Raw genomic sequence first — 18,286 nt, 5'->3', positions numbered from 1 at the left:
ATTTAAGGATTGTTGATGATTATTTTTGAAGTATAATTGATCAAATATTTATGTACAAGTTCTTTTTTACGTATTAGTATGAGCATTATAAAGTTATCATTATGAGTCTTATTTGATTCATGTAGGCATACATATGTTATTTATTATGAGCTTCTAAATGATTATTTTTAAGCGATGACATCGTTAATAATCCCTTTTGAAGGCTAATCAATCAAATTATATTTGCACAATTTGATTATAGTAAGCATATTTGTGCTATATTATCATTATCAGTTTGTATAAGATCAATTTTAACCGATAACATTATTAATGATCACTTTTAGAGTCTAAATAATCAAATTTATACAATACATGATCGTTTTTTAAGATTAGAAAAAAGCTTTATATATATATATACATATATATATATATATATATATATATATATATATATATATATATATATATATATATATATATATATATATATATTATATACACCCTGAAGTCTAATGGTGTGTTAATCTTAAGAAAACAGTTAAAGTTCTAGGTTAGATCAGGGGCCATGGGATAAACAGTAAATGTTCATCTAATCTGAATGATCCATTAGGTAGCTTTCGGTTTTTAATTACAAAAACATGGACACTTCAAGTTAAGGTCAGCTGCAATTTTTTTACTTGAGTGATGTAATTATATGAAGTTGCATCAATACAACAATATATCAACACGGACATTTATTGTACGCATTGCTTGTCTATGGTTCGACCACCCAAAGCAAAGACACAAAACAGCACAGGAAAAGCTCATAAGCATCATAGTAAAGAGGTCATCATGGGATTCGCAAAGTAATGTTGTCGACAAACATATTTGGGCTTCCTAAATAGACTGTCAGAGAGACTTTCCAGCAATCCAGGGATGGTTGACCAAGTGCTTTGAGTCATCTTCCGCACAATGAGGTGTTTATCCAAAACCATTGAATCCAACAACATTCGACAACTCTGAAGAAAAACAAACAATCAGGAAACAAACGAGGAAAAGAATAGCACACACCATTACTCCAATATCAGTAAGTCACTCTCACTTAAGGCAAGATTTGAAGACTAACAAAGATATCAAGTGGGAACGACCTACCTCAACTTCATAGTAACAAGACTATGACTCACATGAAAGTTAACGAAAAAGAGCTTTCTAGCAGAGTTATATAATTTTCGTCAGGAAAGAAAATACCACCATGATGCTAAACAATGGAACTTTGCTACAAGCTGACGTTCAACTAAGAATTTTCCTTTCTAAACAATTGCATCAACTAATAATTGGAAAACTAGCAAAGTGAAAGATAGTCGAAAGCTAAAATTAACTAGAAATTGCTATTCTAAAGACAGTCTTATAACAATAAGCAAGATCCAAAAGCGTGACAATTTTTTGTGATAAATAAAAGTAAAAATGAAAAAAAAAAAACAAAAAAAAAGGGAGGAAAGAATGAAAGGGTTGGGAAAAAACTAATTTAATATTCCGATGTTGGTTAATAGGGAGGAATTTATAATGACATTAATGTTTGGTTTGCTAATATGGATAAGGTATCTTTTTTGTATAAAAAAGGAAATGAATTGAAGAGATATGAAGACAACAAAAAACAAGAAAAGAAAGAAAAGGAATGAGAAATTATGAAGACAACAAAAAACGAGAAAAGAAAGAAAAAGAATGAGAAATTTAATTAATTAAATTTGGCACGTTTGGATTCTAGGGAGAAATTCAAGAATTTGTTGTTTAGCTGGCTATTACTCTAAAAGAAAATGAAAAAAGAGGTTGGGTCATTTCTGAATTCTAGCTTCCGGTGTACCTTGGTTTACATGTTAATTCAATATCTTTTTTAGTCTATTAATTCCAAATTCCTCCATTTCCCATCTTTTCCTTTCACTTGCAAGTAGACCTGGGAAAATTTAATCCGACCCGAAAATGAACCCGGGACCCGACCCAACAAAACCCGAACCCGACCGACCCGAAAGCGACTTAATCCGAAACATGACCGACCCGATAATTACCCGACCGAAAATGACCCGACTGAAAACCGACCCGTTTTGACAAATTTAATATCAATTTTTAAAGTAATTTCAATGTTAGAATTCATTTCAAATAAAATTTTTGTTTTCAAATTATCTCAACATATTGAGTATATCACTTGAACCCTAAAACTTATCAATAGATCTCAAAAAACACGTATTTAACGTCTTTTTAGCCACCGTAATTATTTTTCTTTAAAAACAGGACGTTATAATCATCTTAATTGAATACATGTATCTTGTTAAATCAGTCAAATGAGTTTTTAATTCTTCTACATTTCAATAAGCAAATCAATATAATTTATACGAACGTTTCGCACGTTTGAATGAGCTTTTCAAAAAACGAGTATCTTATAAGACGAAATAAGTACTTAGTTAGTTGTATATCTTTCCAACATGAAAATTGTGAAGATAATTTTAACGTCATTTTTATCTAACGTTACAATTATAATAAACAAAATAACTTTTATAAAGCGCGTATCTTACAAGTCTTTCAAAATAAGTATTAATTCCCCTATTTTTCTTGCACTTAAATGAACCTGACATACCAACTATTTTTTGAAAATCGTACATGTAATTTCTCTAATGATTTTTTTTAGACATTTTAATGATTTTTTTTTATGTTGAATTAGTCGATTGGATATTCTAATGTTTTATGGTAACCCGTTGGGTCAATCCGAACCTATCCGAAACCCAGAGTGATCCGACCTGAAACTGACCTGATCCGAAACTGACCCGACCCGAAAAATGACCCGACCGAAATTGATCCGACCCAAAACCCGACCGACCGACCGTTTTCCCAGGTCTACTTGCAAGGATATCCCATATATTAACTTATTTAAAGCCAAACACAGAAGTAACTTCATGTCTGTCTTTCATTTATTTCTAATCCATATCGTCATTACAAAACAAACTAAAGTATTTAAATCGTGTGGTAGTCATATAAGCAAAATAAATGAACAATAGTTTATAGATCATATCCAAATACAACAATAATTCTACCAATGTATAAAAATGCGTACCCTGTTAAGGTAGCACGGATTGGATTAGCAAATTTGATTAACCAATATATTTCCAGAAGCACAACAATGAAAACCAGATATGGAGGAAAATTTTATGCGCTGTTAACGACACACTTCAATCATGTATGATGATCAATCCAAACAACCACAAGCCTATTGATGAATGTCTCTTCTTTTACAAAGACCACCGGTATCTAGGAGATGTGTTTTATTTGCATTCACGACTTTTGGAAAGAGTCGTAAATTAAGTTCTCTTTTATGCAAAGGAAGTATCACTGATTTACCAATTTGACTTAGTTTTGAAAGGTGAGAGGCGAATCAAGGCGCACAAGGGTGCGGGAGCGCAACAGGTAAGGTGAAAGCACAAGCTTTTGGTAGGCAAGGCGCACATTTTTATAAACAAGCTACTAAAACATTTTTAAAATTATATTTGATACTTGAAATATTCTCTATCTAAGACATTGTGTCTAATTATTCTCTACCTAAATGATATCACATAGTTAGTAGAGAAGAATATAGAAATCTGAAAACAAAAACATCAAAGAGGAGACTTGAAAGAAGAAATAAAGAGGCAACTTAAAAGAAAGAGCTAGTCGGAAATGTCGCCATAAGATTGAAGAAACACAAAATTAAATGGGAAAACTAGAAGAAAGAAGCTTGAAAATCAAAGAAACAAGAAAATCAAAATCGCCAAAGGAAGAAAATAGAAAATAGCTAAGAACACGAGATTCACTAGAAGAAAAAGAGAAAAACAAAAAACAAAAAAGGAAGTAAACTTGTTGCGGTAGAGGCACAGTCCGCTAACTTTTATGAGTCAAAGCAAATTCTTATTTTCCCTTTTTTGTTCATCTCTCTTCGAAAATAGAACAAAATCCCTTTTGCTTTTCTTTTTCTCTCTTCAAATAAGACCCATATTTTATGTCTAATTGGTTTATAACATACTCCCTCCATCCATTATGACATTTTCATTTATTATTGCGCATATGTTAATGCACTATTTTATTTGTTAATATTTCTATTTGGGTATGACTAAAAATGTATCAAAAGTGATATCAATAAAATTCATATCAATAGAATCAAATAAGATCTCACTTACCAATATCTTAACTTATAGATATAGATAAAGAATAAAATATAAACTAAGAATGGTTAGGGAAAACAAATGGAAAGATGATCATAAGACAGAGGGAGAAAACCAAAAGGGAGAAAAGCAATAAAAGCGAAAATAGAAAAAAAGCGCAGATAGCAATAAAGCGCGCCTTACTTATTTCACTGCAGAGAAGCAATTTTTCTAGAGCCTCTCCAGTGGGCACGCTTTATAAAAATAGGGTATTGATTGTAACATATAAAGAGTAACATTTAATAGTCTAGGAGGAGGATGATGACAATATAAGAAACCTTGCTTTTAGATTTTTTTATCAATTCCTTTATCCTATGTTAAGGAACGATGATTTCATTTGGAAATCTAAGATTGACTCAAATTAGTATTTAGCAAATCAAAAAAAAAAATCAAATTTGGAATTAAGCCAATTCCGTTTTAAAAGTAGTTGAAGTTGAGAGTTTGCAAATGACTTTCTAGACCTCGTCATTCTCAATTCTTTATTAATGATTTCGTATTTAAGATCTACAATTTAAAATGAATTATTTGTTTCCAAACAATTAAATTCTTTTTTATATTCTAAGTGATACTAACCAATGGTTCAAGTAAAACTTGAACAACCATCCTTTTTAAATGGGGTTTCTAGCCTAATTTGTGTATCACTGTACAACAATATGCTTCTTCTAGCTCCAATTAGTTGCTACACTTGCATAATAACTACTATTCAGCAATTATAATTGTTTAGCTTCTAATTCTCTATGTATAAGAAAAAATAAGGTCAAATGCAATCTTGTTTGATTCATCTTAATGCATACTTCCATGATGTTATCCTTTTATAGGAGTAATTTTTTATTATCGCAATCAAAGATATTAAATGTAAAAATAGTGTAATAAGATGTAGTATTTTAACTTATTCAGTTTCAAGGTTGATTGAATTTGGCCAATGAATATTTTCTTTTATTCCTGTCCCATTTTATCAATTGGTAATAAGATGACATAAACAAAGCGAAAAGAAGAGGTCTGCAACAAAGACATTCAACAGGAATGACATTATAAGATGCAGCCATAAAATTGAATTATCCTGTTTGAGCAGATAACGCAAAACAGGAAAAGGATACCTGTGGGTTCAGTGCTCCCATTTGACTGACAATATTCTCCTGTCAGAATACGAAACAGCATCAGAAGAGACTAAACCATTTTATTTTATGCTTATAAAATTTATAAAATCCACAAATTTAGAAAGGGAAAAAAATAAGTAACCCTAAGTATTTCTTCTTGAGATAGACACGAAACCATTTACTCAGCTACCCTTCCATCATAGCAAGCACAACCATAATTGCATTGTTCTAAAACCACATCACCATACCCTCCAAAGTTTTAGTCAACCAGATATGAACATTATGCAACTCAGTAAATAATTTAAAACAGTCCATGCGGCCCCAAACCCAACCCATACTAACGGTGTAATGTTTCCATATGAAAATTTCAGATTCACCTTAGGCTAAAAAGTAGTGGATATGGGAACAATACCTCTAGTATGCCAGGGTTTTGAATCACAATACCAAATATACGACGTGTAAGCCCTCTGTGGACAATCCCATTAATAGTTCCATCCCCATTGATCCAAGGTACTATTGGCTGAAAATTAGAGGCCGAGTTATCTGAGTTTTGATTCTCCTTCCTCCCTTCAGCGGATGTCCATTTAATTGTGCTCCATGCTTCATGCTTTTTATGAACCTGATTAGCATTTGAGAGCGGTAAAACCTCTCTAGATGAATTTTGACTTTGCGCTTCACCTTCATCTATGCGATACACTTCACTTTCAGAACGTGCACTTTCATTATGTGTACACGTTTCCTCCCTCTGAGGGGCTGAGGATGAAGCAACATCAAGGGAACATGTTGCCTTTGAGGTCAAAAAGTACTTGGTGCGATATTGACCATTCACAACTCGGACAGAATTGTAACCATTGACCTATTGAATAGAAAATGTATTAGCTCACTCAATATTTGGCATTATAAAAAGCATTGGGTTGACATCCAAAATCATCAACGGCACTAACCCTCAATACAAGGCCAAATAATTGAAGCACACCAACAACATGTTCCGCTAAAATAGAACCTACACAAAGCACGCAAAGAATCATTGTCATCTAGAAAGGGAAAAACTGTAAATATATAAACTCAACCCACACAAATAAACATACTTTCCATTCCTAAGCACTCAGAAATCTTCATCATGTTCAAACCCTGGTCACCAGCTTGCTTAACATTCGTGTATACAGTTTTTATAAGCTCTGGGTGTAATTGAACATGTTTCTGGTTATCATGTTTCTCCAGATCTTGGATAGTGTAGTTTGTCATAACTTCCCATATGGAATCACCAAAAATAACAGTAGCTGGCGCAATACTACTAAAATCCAGGAGTTTTTCTTCAACGCTATCAATAGAGGATAAGGTGCGGCTAACTTTCTGACCCAAAGTTGCATAAAATTGCTCCTTTTCATTGAAAAGGTTTACATGATCTTCACCTTCGAAAAACTCAACTATGCTGGACCTCAAAATTGCAGCTCGACTTAGAGAAACTTTTATACCAGGGAAGCCTTTCTCCCGTCGGGAAAAGATCTCACATTCTTGTATAGAGTGGCATTTATGTTTTTTGCTCACACCATTGTCCTCGATTTCATGGTCATCATATCTACGTTTCATACACCTTGAGTCTTCAGCTTCTCCAACACCTTCTGGAGGTAAAACTGGGAAGATAGACAACTCTCCAGAATAAACTAAAGCACACAAATGGAAAATATCTCCACACTGCAGATCTGAAGGTAGATCAACCGTCCCTTCCATCAGCTCCTTCCCTCTTTCACATAGCCAGCTCGCCAACTTATTAGCTCGCTTCCTTGTGTTTGCTGGAAATGGAGTCAAAGAAAGATTTCTCAAGAAACTTTGAGACAGGACAAATGGCTGACTTGGACCATTTCCAACCTGTTACACACGTTAAGTCAGCACAAAGAAAAGGTATCCCTGATTATAGCAATGACAAGAGTAGCTTTTTTCATAAATGTTTTCTGAGAACAAAGTAGCTAAAATCAATTTAAATTTCAGTGACATCTTAAATTTTGAGATCAAGGCTCAGATTCTATTCGTTAAACAGAAAAAGAAGAATGCCGTCCTCTCAACCCATGTTCTTTGAATCTCCTAAATAAAAAAACTGAGAAAACCGTCTCATGAGTGGAGTTCTTTGCTGCCTTAGCCAAATGATACTAAATAAATTACTTTAAACACATTATTTATGCCCATAACAATTTCTTCTCTAGTGGCACCTCACAGGCTCATATGCAACCTCATTCAATTACACTAGTCACCAGACATCGGGGCTTAATTCGATTGGTACTAAAGTCATGCGAATTTGCAAGCCTATTGAACCTGCAATGTTAATCCACACCCTAAAACAACAAAACATAATCAGAAACCGGGAAATATTAAGTAAAAAATACACAAGAAAAAAAAAATAATTTCAGCTTTGGCAACACATTGTATAAAAATTCACAGAATATTTATTAATTCAATTCATTTCAAGTAATTTTCATAGCTTCTCCAATCTCCACTGATTGACTGAAATATACATAAAAAGAAGTGCAGAGCAGAGAACATGAACTAAAAATACATACCAAGATTTTCTTCTGTCTAAGATAGTCAAAAGCTGAGAAAAGATCATGCTCTGAGTAGCAACATAATGTTTCTGCCAGTAAATTTGGCATTTCTACAGCTTTTGAGTTGGTCAAGAAAACCAACTTAAACAGCTCAACAGCACAAGAAACAGCTAGTGACTGATTTATTCGCTTGGCAATGCTAACCCTCTCTTTCAAATGCATGACAAACTTCTGAGGAAGGCGATGGCGCTTAGATCTGCGACTGGAGCCTGTCTGCTTACTTTCAGAGTCATTGTCAATGTCACAAGGACTACTTGTGATGGGATTGTGGGTGCCCTACAGCCATTGATAATTTCAACCTTAAAAAATTGATATGCCAAAAAAAAAGATATAAATAATAAGCCAAAAAAATATATAAAAAAATGAAAAATAGCAATGTCAATAAATTGCTGGCTTGAGAAGTTACAGCGATTCCACAAACAAACGTAGAGTTAAAATGCGGTAACGATACGGTGATGCGATAACGGCTGTGAGGCGGTTATTGTAATGCTTAAATATCGGTTGAAACCATAAGTCCCTCGATACGGCTCAAAATGCAATTTCTTTACACCTTCCAGCGCAGGAAACATCAGTTCGTCGATTTTGAAAACCTTTATAACGCGGCCGTTGCGATGCGTCGCGGACTTGTTTTTATACTATGCTCACAAAGAGCAAAAGGTCACATAGTCAAGGGAAGATATATGTATAATACTCCATCAATTGCATATTAACTATGATTAATGTTTTAAGATTAAGCACATATATTTAACACTTTTAACTTATTACATTGACACTAAACTAAGTATTTGAATTTTAATAATACTTTTAAGTCAAATAGCATTGGAATGGAGAGTTTAATGCAAATAATACGAAGTGAAATGTTAATAAAGTGGACATATAATAGGCAATGGAGAGAGTAAACACATGTCCGAAATCAGAGAAATACAATAAGCCAAATGAACAGATCAATTCATCCACTCAGATAAGGACAGTATTTCACTGACACATAGATATAGATAACGGTCTTAAGAGTTTGAGTGATGCATGGTCATAAGCTACTTCAGGGTCTTCACGACATAACTCAATTAAAAATTTGGAATTCATCATACTCGTTATATTTGCATAGAAGAACATGCATTTAAACCAAGGACAGAAAGGCACCTGCGCAGCCAATTCACTTCTCTTACCAGACTCCGATTTCATCATCTGCTTGAGTGCAAGAACCTCGTGAAGAGCTAACTTAATTTTACTATCATCAAAATCATCCCAGCGCTGACCTTGGAAATTAGTTTCTTGACAACAATCATTCCCAACAATCAAGTTACTTTCAATATCCAGCTTCTGAGCATATCGTTGAGTAAGCAAGTTACAAAGCCTCATCAAAGATTTGTTAAACATTATGTCTTTCTTCAGAAATGATACTCTTCTGCGACAGGTTCTTCGAGGAGCTGGAAGGTCACTAATTGAGCCCCAGTCTGTGCCACGCCGAGCACCTTGCATTGCTCTTTGTCTTGCATACTGAACAAGTAATTGCCTGACAGTAATAGAGTAAGAGAAAAATGAACATTAATCCTAAAAATTGATTGATAATATCACAAAATCACGTGCACAATTTTCAACTTTGAATACATGTTCCAAAGCCTCCAGGGACAGAGAGATGTTACAAGCAACCAATACATGTAAGTCATGGCCTCAAGCCCACCAATCACTTTATCCTTTTTCCATTGAATATATTCATCATCAACCTTTGAAAGAAAGCAATACTATAAATGATAATCCTGATCGTTTGAGATACCTGTCTGCTTCTTCTGTCCAGAAGAACTTTTGGTTACGTGTATCCTTCTTCTCAATGTCTTTAACCTGGTGGGAATCTGGAAACAGGATGCCAAAAATGAACATGCTTCAAAATGAACACCATGTAGGCTTGGTTAATCAACGTAGAAGTTGTTATGAAGTATAAACAAAAATTTAACAGACCGCTAAGTGGATTGACTTTTGGATGCTTCCGTGACCTCTCTTCCGGAGAAATCTTTCGCTTGCGTTGTGGTTCACTCTGAATATTCAAATCTCCTTGGATCCTATTAAGACGCTGCTGCCGATAATCATAGTATACACGAAGCACCTGCATATTATTTTACAGATATTAAGACTCTACTCACGTCTCTTCTGTATCACAAAGTTGTAGCAAATAGAGCACTTCACTCAATAATCAACAATAGATATTTGTCCTCCAATTGAGATTGTTCAAATGCCCTTACTGTATAGTTCTAGAAGGACAAAATATTGACCAGCAATTTTTGAGACTATAAGTTTATTTTTTCTGAATTTCAAAGCATACTTTCTACACCAATGTTAGCAAAAAAAGGAACTAGAGAATAAGGAAAATGGCTTTGTTTCGTAAGGTACAAAGAAGACTAATATTCCCATTATAGTTTATCCATGGAATTAAGATTTAGCTCTTTGGTGACAGAACAACTATATTGTAAGATTGTAGAGGTCCATACAGATAATCTTGTTTTGGATCATCATACAAAAATCACATCCTCGTGGCATCATCCATCATGTGCACATTACAATAGTACAATTTAACATTACGCCTCTTCTTTATCACAATACAATATAAACAGCTTATCAATCACTCCCTCCATGCCAATGAATTTGCCCCATTTTCCATTTTAGTCTATCCCAATGATTTTCCCCATTTCTATTTTGGGACATGACTCCCACTTTTACTCTCTAAATACTTGTTCTTTCTTCTAAATAACCCCACAACTTTTAGCCTCTATATACACTTTCTTATTTCTAAATAATCCCACCACTTTAACCGAACAAACTATTTCCTAAATCTTCATGCCATTTGCAAATGGGGCAAAATGATTGGGATGGAGGGACTATGTAGTTTAAGAAAGATATATAATGTCTTAACTGATTCACCAAAAATATGATCCACTCAGAGTATGATTGCTTTTGTTATATTATGTAGAACGAATGCATCTGAAACCGATAAAAACGTATAAATGAAGCTAAAACCAGTTTACGTGTATTTTTTTGGAAATATACATTCCACATTAAAGAGCCCCTCTCTTTTCTTCCGGAGCTAGGAGAGAGCTACTTAAACCACAACCTGGTCAATTCAGTAAGATATAACAAGTAAAAGCAGTTATGTTGCAATCAAAGTAGTTCACACTTCAAGTTACATCACTTCACAGGCAGATATTCTGATTATATGAAAAGACTTGTGCTTCACAATCTCATATGTTGCAAGTGCAAATGAAGCAAGATTTTTAAGGTTAGCATTCATTTACAAGACACGAAGTGCAGCTCTAAGATAGACAACAAGCAACACAACATTTAGATGCCTTTCAGTACATTAGAAAAATAGCTACTTACTATAATGCCTCATTTTACTCCATGAGATATATAGTTGCTTAGGGCTTGTTTGACATCATTTGCAGTTTCGAGCTTTGTATTTTCTAAAATATAAAAATGGTTTTGAATTTGGTTTTATGTTTTTGCAAAACCCATACAAAATAAAATTTCTTTGTTTCTGGGTTTGACAGTATGTCTTTAAAAAAACTTTTACGAAGAGAAAGTTTTTATCCAAATTTCCAAATTATTTCTTCACCAAAATTAGGGGTAAGGGTGGTAGCAGAGAGAGGAGAGAGGAGAGAGGAGCGAGCTTTTGATGATGCGGGATTCTGAATCAAAACAACCAAATTTCATCTTTTTGTTGTGACTTTCAGTTAAGCGCTCAAACGTTGTTACACAAAGTGATATTATGTTGTATGTTTTGACATTATTTGAACAAAAGTAAATAGAACTAATGCTGACACCTTAGTATACTTGAAGACAAATATATTTGAAAAATGTATACAAATATGAATGAGAAAAAAGGAAGCAGTGGAGCGAATTTAAGCATCTAAAAAACTTAAAGATCAAAAGACTGCTTCACCTGTTCTAATGAAAGATTAAGATCCTTGGCAATTTCTCTACACTCCTGGAAGCTGAGCTTTTTGCTTTGCTGATCCTTAATGCGCTGGAGGAGCTCAGCACGTTGCTCTGCCTTCATAATCCTAACTGTAGTCCAGGATTTATAAAGACAAACCTGCATCAAACCTCATATAGTTGAATTCATTTACTTTTTTGAACATCCCCTACTTACAAATCTTGAGAATACAACCAGGATATTTTTGCCAATTATTACGTTTAAATATTACTGCCGTGAACACAGAACTGTAGCCTTAAGATTTGTTTTGGCAAACTACTACCTTATAATGCAACAGATTACAACCTAAATAGCTAATTCAGTTAGTTTGGTCAATAGAAGCTTGCCAGAGTTATCCAATCATGCATTTAATGCAGTTGACTTCAATCAAAACACCATTTAAAAACAAATAATTATTATGTACTAAAGAAAGAAATAAAAGAAGATAAGCACCTTCCGTTTCCCCCTCTCAATGGCATCTTCCACCGCACTAAACACTTCCAAGGCCACACCCTCTTTCTCCTTCCCTCCGTCACTCATCCTTTCTTGCCCCTCATCTTCTTTAACATCATTAATGCAGATTCCCTAGATGGTATCAACCTTTCTTTCTCCTCGTCTTCTTTGACATCATCAATGCATGTTCCCTAAATGATATCAACCTTCCTTCATGATTCTTATTTTTACTTTGCTTTCGTTTTTCTCTTGAAATCTTTTTTCCAGTGCATTTTATTTTAGTGCAGAAACAGATTCAGTCACGGTAGAAGTAACGGTCGCGAACCGAAAGTCGCAGTCAATGAAGATGCTTTTGTGGTTAATGCGGCCTGTATTTTGGTCACAGAAAACTCTAATTATTTACAATATGGTTGTGATATGGTGACGTAACCTTATTTTTGCACCTATACAAGTGACTTTCCAAATCTACCATAAACCTTAGTTTGGGTTGAAAATTAGAGATTCTTGCAATTGGGTCAATTTATCATCTGGAATTCTATGCACATGTAGAAATTTTTTCTATGTCAGATTTCATAAGCTATTCATATGTTTTACAAAAAGCACTATGATTAATACAATCTTTCAACCTTTTCCCTATAATTATTTCACATATTCATTAACTATACATAATCCCAATTTAAGGTGTATTCCCTCTAGCATCCGTAACTTGTTGATAACCTAAAAATGTAGGTCAACTTGCCAAAAAAAGGAAAATTAAAAAACAAAATCTTCACCAACCCATCCCTACCCCCACCTTCTCAACCACCCCTGCCCCATCCCTAGTGCTTAACTGCTCCTCCACCCATGCGCAGCCCCCACCATCCCCTACCAAGCGCGCCTTTCACCCCTTTCCCTCACGCACTCCAACAGTACTTCCATCATTGACTATACGGGCAACTCCAGCATCATCGTCGACACCAACCCAAATCCGGCAATCCAACCACCACCATCGTCCGACACACGCACAGAGATGCGCCACCATTGTCAACTACTAAATCAAATTCTGACCACCATGGCTGCAACAAGAGAAGGGGGTGGCTTATAGGGTGGACTTTGTTTGCTGATTAAGGTTAGTTTCGGTGTAAGAGTGGGTAATGGGGGAAGTAATGGTCGGTGGAGAGGGTGGGAGATTATTAAAGTTAGTTTTTTTTGAATTTTGCTTTTTTTGGGGGGATACCGCCTAGAAGTTGGATCGCAATAATTCATGGTTAATCAATAATTGGTATATTATTGTAGAAAAAAGTTACAAGCTTGTAATATTTATGGTAATTTTTCCATATGCTTTCTATTTAGTAAATTTTTAGATTTATCCCTCATTTTGCAACAGGGTAAACTTCTTCATCTGTTCCTTTAGGTGTGCATATATTAGGGAAATTATACTATGATATTGTTCACTGAATTGATTTTTACATTTCACTCCATCACTAAATTGATCCCTACCGCATTTCGAGCGTTTCATACTGCGACGCTAAGGAAACACAATTTGAAACGTCAATAATATTGTTTTGTTGTTGCTTATATTAGGTTCTGCTTTGGTGATACATGACTTTTGGTATATGCGTAGCGCAATGGTCATACTTCTCATGATCAATGTATTTGTACAACATTACGACCCTATCTTAGCTTCTAGTTTCCTAAGTTTCTGAAACACTAAATCAATGTTTCTCGTTTTATATATTGTTTCTCGTATCCAATTGAATTTTGTTTCATGTAACATTAATTTAAAAAATATAAATTCCAGTTTGAGCTGACATTAATGGTAATGGCATTTTGGGAGAGGCAAAGAAGCAGATAAATTTGGAGTGAGAATGGTAATGGCATTTTGCGAGAGGCATTTTGGGAGAGGTAAAGAAGCAGACAGCAGAGGGGAGAGAGAATGTACTAATTATGACAATGTAAACTATAAACACCTGTTGGTTAAAGCAAGAAAAGAAAAAAAAAAGGCAATTGGCGAGGTTTAAATTAAATTGGTGTCATCCCCAATTTCTTTTTCCCTCTAGTTTAAAAGGGGGTCAAACGCATTACAATCAAGTCAACGTGTTTAATTCTACAAAATTGCAGGTTTGACAAGCTTTTAGTGAGCACAAAAAGTTATAAATATAACTAAAACAAAAGACGATGACATCAGCTTCTTCCAGAAATGCTTATGCGTTAATTTTTTTCCCTCCAAAATGTCACGGTAATGTCATTATCATTATTAGTGTCATATTATGTATCCTCATTAAATATTTTCATATCATGTAATTACTAATTCAAATGATTTCACAATCATCCAAGTTGGATGATTCCTTGAAAATAAAGACATAATACATGCATAGCTAACAAAATTATTTTCTTAATTTTCGCTAGTAATTTTGAAAAAAATTGTCATCACCATGTATTGGTAGTAATTGAAAACCCCAAAGCATTATATGGAACCAGGAAACAAAACAAAATAACACTATAATTCCCTAAAACAATAATGTTGAGGCGGTAATTGAAATTAAAACCATATAAGGTCGGACAAGTCTCCTAGAATTATTTAATTACGAAAACTACACATCATTCTAATTCTGCAACTATATGCATATGGAGATAGACATATAGAAAACCACTGAAATGAGAGCATCAGATATATAAATATCCGAAAAATGATGGCTCATTACCTCAAAAACCACAGACCCAGGGAATGCACGCACAACAGCTTTTGGGTCAGCAGCAGCGTAACAATACTCCAAAGTCTGCCAATATTTCTCTACAGCTTCGCTGGTGGACAACACAAAGTCATGCCTGAAATGCATTCTTTCATCAAAAGAGCCATAGCCTTGAGGCAGAAAGTCCATTGATGTTGGTTCTTCAATGTATGGTTTAAGCTCTAAAGCATATATAAGCTTGGCATGTAAGATCTTGGCTGCATCTGTGGGTCTTTCATCAGCTACCAGCCGGATCAGCTGAATTAATCCATATCAAGGGACAGGAAAAAACAAAAGTGAAAAAAATGTTCAGCAATCTCTCCAAGATCAAAACCAAAAAATAAAAAACAATAACATTCTAATTGATCTGCGTGAAAGAAGCCGAAAACTTTTCTGTGATTGCGCATACACAATATGAAATGAGAGAGATTCGTCTAAAACCACAATAATCTTGAGGCAGGAATTCATCGAATTAAATTTGGAAATATCTTCTTTGCAAAGTATGGAGTCACAAACTATTAAAATTGCCGCAATCCCTTAGACATTCTTGTGCACTTGGGATGGAACTTAAAATGCTATGCATTGAGAATCACAAAATCAGAGAAAGGAATAGCCTCATTTATGATATACGGTCCAGACTCTAGACAACAGGATCATTTAGAACCAAACGAGTTAAACTCGTGGTCGAATGTTTAATCATTGTACTCAATGAAAATCAATGCAGAAAATACAGGTATGAAAAGACTAAAAATCCATAAATTAAGTCAAATAAGTAGTGTCGTGGATTTGATTTGGCATGCAGAAGTAAATGGCTTGGCTTGTTACTCCTTCTATCCCAATTTTGTTGCAACATAATTCAATTTCAGCTATCTCGATTTAGTTGCAACATCATTCTTTATGGTAAATTTTTACTAGTCAACACTGAAAATGATCTAATTTACACCATAGAACCTATTTAAAAGCACTCACAATATTTATTTAATTAAATAATCAACAACTCATAGCATTCACACCGCTAAAACCTATTCCTAACCCTAAAACAAAGAATCCAAACCCTTATATATCAACTAATTTGGAACATAGGGAGCAAAGTTTTAGATCTTTAGTCATATATAGCAAGGATGACTATGATAGTTCTTTCACCAATTTGCCACAGCAAGTAAATAATTCAACTTACACCAAAGCTACAGCTAGCATCTTGTTACATTCAATTTTCCAATACATGTGCCATTTAGGTGAAGACCCCCAAAGAATGATGTCAAGAGAAAACTAGTTACGTGCAGAAATAAATCTATGGTAAATCATTATTATTATTATTATTATTGGTCGTTCTCAAAACGTCAACTTATACTAGGAGAAACCGACCATATAAAAGTCTACGTTCATTATACTACAATACTAAATGGTCATATAATAATTCATACTATTAATAAGTAACAATGTTATATTTTAATTATAAATGTGACCCTTCACGTTATCACTTGTTATGTGTTAAGAACCATACTAGACATGTAATTTAGTTCATGCTTATTTAATATCAATTGGTCATAAAGTATTATCATCTAAGATACACATATAACAACCACAAAATAAATAAATAAATAAATTAATTAATTAATTAATTAAATTAAATTAAATTAACCGTGAAATAACGAGCTATTACACTTTGTCCCACATGGGTTGTATGGGCAACTAATGTGCGGTTTATATATTAAATGGGTTCTCTCACCAACTAGGCTAGTCTTTTTGGTGAGTTCCCTTATTTGTTCTATAACAGAAATATGACAAACTACCCAGACCAGATGAACTTTAAGTTCATATATGTCTCAATCAAAAACTACGATAAAAGTTCCCATCATTCAGCTACCGAAGAAAAATTTTACGAAGCAGGTAATGACCAGAAAATGTATTTAAATTTTAAAAAGATGGAGTTCACTTAAGTACAAAAGAAAAACCCAAAAAAAGTCAAAGAGAAGTGGTCAACATTTATTGAACAAAATAAACACCAACTATACCTTGAGACGGCGTAAAATATCAATAAGCCACGACAGTCTCCCAGTTGCTCGAGTATCCATCAAATTTCTATATTCCTCGTCGGGAAAATCAGTCAGCATAAACCCATTCTTGCATTTCACAATCATATCAGTCCATTTAAGAGGAGAACCCACCACTTGCAAAAATAATTCAAAAGGCATAGCCTTGATAGCAGCATCGAAACAAAACAATTGACATGAGCTGTGTGAATTTTCGTTCAAGGATGATACCTCAGTACCTGTAGCAGAGTTATTCACATAATCCCATAAAAAACAATGAAGGAGCTTTGTCCGAACCATTTTTGCTACGACAAATCCATTAGCACGCATATTTTCTGATTTAACACTTTGAGTTTCTAAGTTTGCTTTCGGAGGAATCCTTCCAATGCCATTTAGATCGGGAACAGAATAAATCTTCTTTGAAGGAGATACGTTGCCACGAACTTCTATTTCAAAGGATCTCACTTTATCATGCACTTGGTCTGACAATTCGTTAGCTGAACTTTTGACAGATGGATGAAGAACTACAAGTATTTCACGGTGATTGCCAAAATTTGAAACACCTGGTATACTAAAGACCATGAGTTTACACTTCCCTTCCTGCTCGAGTTTGTTGAGACAATGCATCAAGGTCTTTCTGTCCATTTTTGTCTTCTTGTCCTTCTCAAAACTCTCGAGCCATCTCTGGAGTTCAGGTTTTATGACAATTCTGTCAGTCTGCATGGTATGAAAACAGAGATGTTGGAATTACTAAGTGCAGAAAACAAAAAAAAAAGCATGAAAATCCCACTACTGCACACAGCTATCAATCTATCACTAAAACATGAATGACCAAAACAGTGCATTTTTTCAAAAGCAATTTAATTAAAAAATATTAATCATCACGTCACATAAGACACGCACCAAGGGAATTATCTGTTTTAGTGCTTTCGGATAATTTATCTTCATTAAAAACCTCTGATGTTTAACACTTTACTTCTAATAACAAATTAAATATCCACTCCTATAATTAGCGAAAACAACCAAAACATCCTTCCCCAACTCAACCATGTAAACATGTGGAGAGTATGATCATACTTCTGTTTTATATTATTTCATTTAATATAGAGCTGAAAACAGAAGATTATCCGTTCATTTCCAAGTTATAAGATTACAAGGGCCTCTGCATTGAATGTATTTTGCAAACCAAGTCAAAACACCAGAAATCCCATCTTGTCTTTAAAAAATATAGTAAATATTGCACGATTCAT

The 18,286-nt window shown here is 34.2% G+C and overlaps 1 protein-coding gene across 5 annotated transcripts in view; it reads right to left on the bottom strand.

The window, feature by feature from the left end:
* Positions 1–563: 563 nt before the first annotated feature.
* Positions 564–18,286, bottom strand: part of LOC130806801 (uncharacterized) — a 29,131-nt gene continuing 11,408 nt past the window's right edge. For all 5 annotated transcript variants that reach the window (XM_057671998.1, XM_057671999.1, XM_057672000.1 and 2 more), the window contains 12 exons: positions 17,019–17,753; positions 14,977–15,261; positions 11,807–11,959; positions 9,832–9,976; positions 9,650–9,725; positions 9,016–9,388; positions 7,834–8,151; positions 6,367–7,147; positions 6,223–6,281; positions 5,691–6,134; positions 5,279–5,317; positions 564–977 (listed from right to left, as the gene is read on the bottom strand). In XM_057671998.1, coding sequence (XP_057527981.1) covers positions 792–977; positions 5,279–5,317; positions 5,691–6,134; positions 6,223–6,281; positions 6,367–7,147; positions 7,834–8,151; positions 9,016–9,388; positions 9,650–9,725; positions 9,832–9,976; positions 11,807–11,959; positions 14,977–15,261; positions 17,019–17,753 — 3,594 coding nt within the window. In that variant the 3' untranslated portion in view covers positions 564–791. The remainder of the gene's footprint in view (positions 978–5,278; positions 5,318–5,690; positions 6,135–6,222; positions 6,282–6,366; positions 7,148–7,833; positions 8,152–9,015; positions 9,389–9,649; positions 9,726–9,831; positions 9,977–11,806; positions 11,960–14,976; positions 15,262–17,018; positions 17,754–18,286) is intronic.

The sequence above is a fragment of the Amaranthus tricolor genome, chromosome 2 (genome assembly GCF_026212465.1).
Source record: "Amaranthus tricolor cultivar Red isolate AtriRed21 chromosome 2, ASM2621246v1, whole genome shotgun sequence".
In the NCBI taxonomy this organism is placed as follows: domain Eukaryota; kingdom Viridiplantae; phylum Streptophyta; class Magnoliopsida; order Caryophyllales; family Amaranthaceae; genus Amaranthus; species Amaranthus tricolor.
Note: the sequence above shows the minus strand (reverse complement) of the source record. Positions and strands in the feature narration are given on the sequence as shown.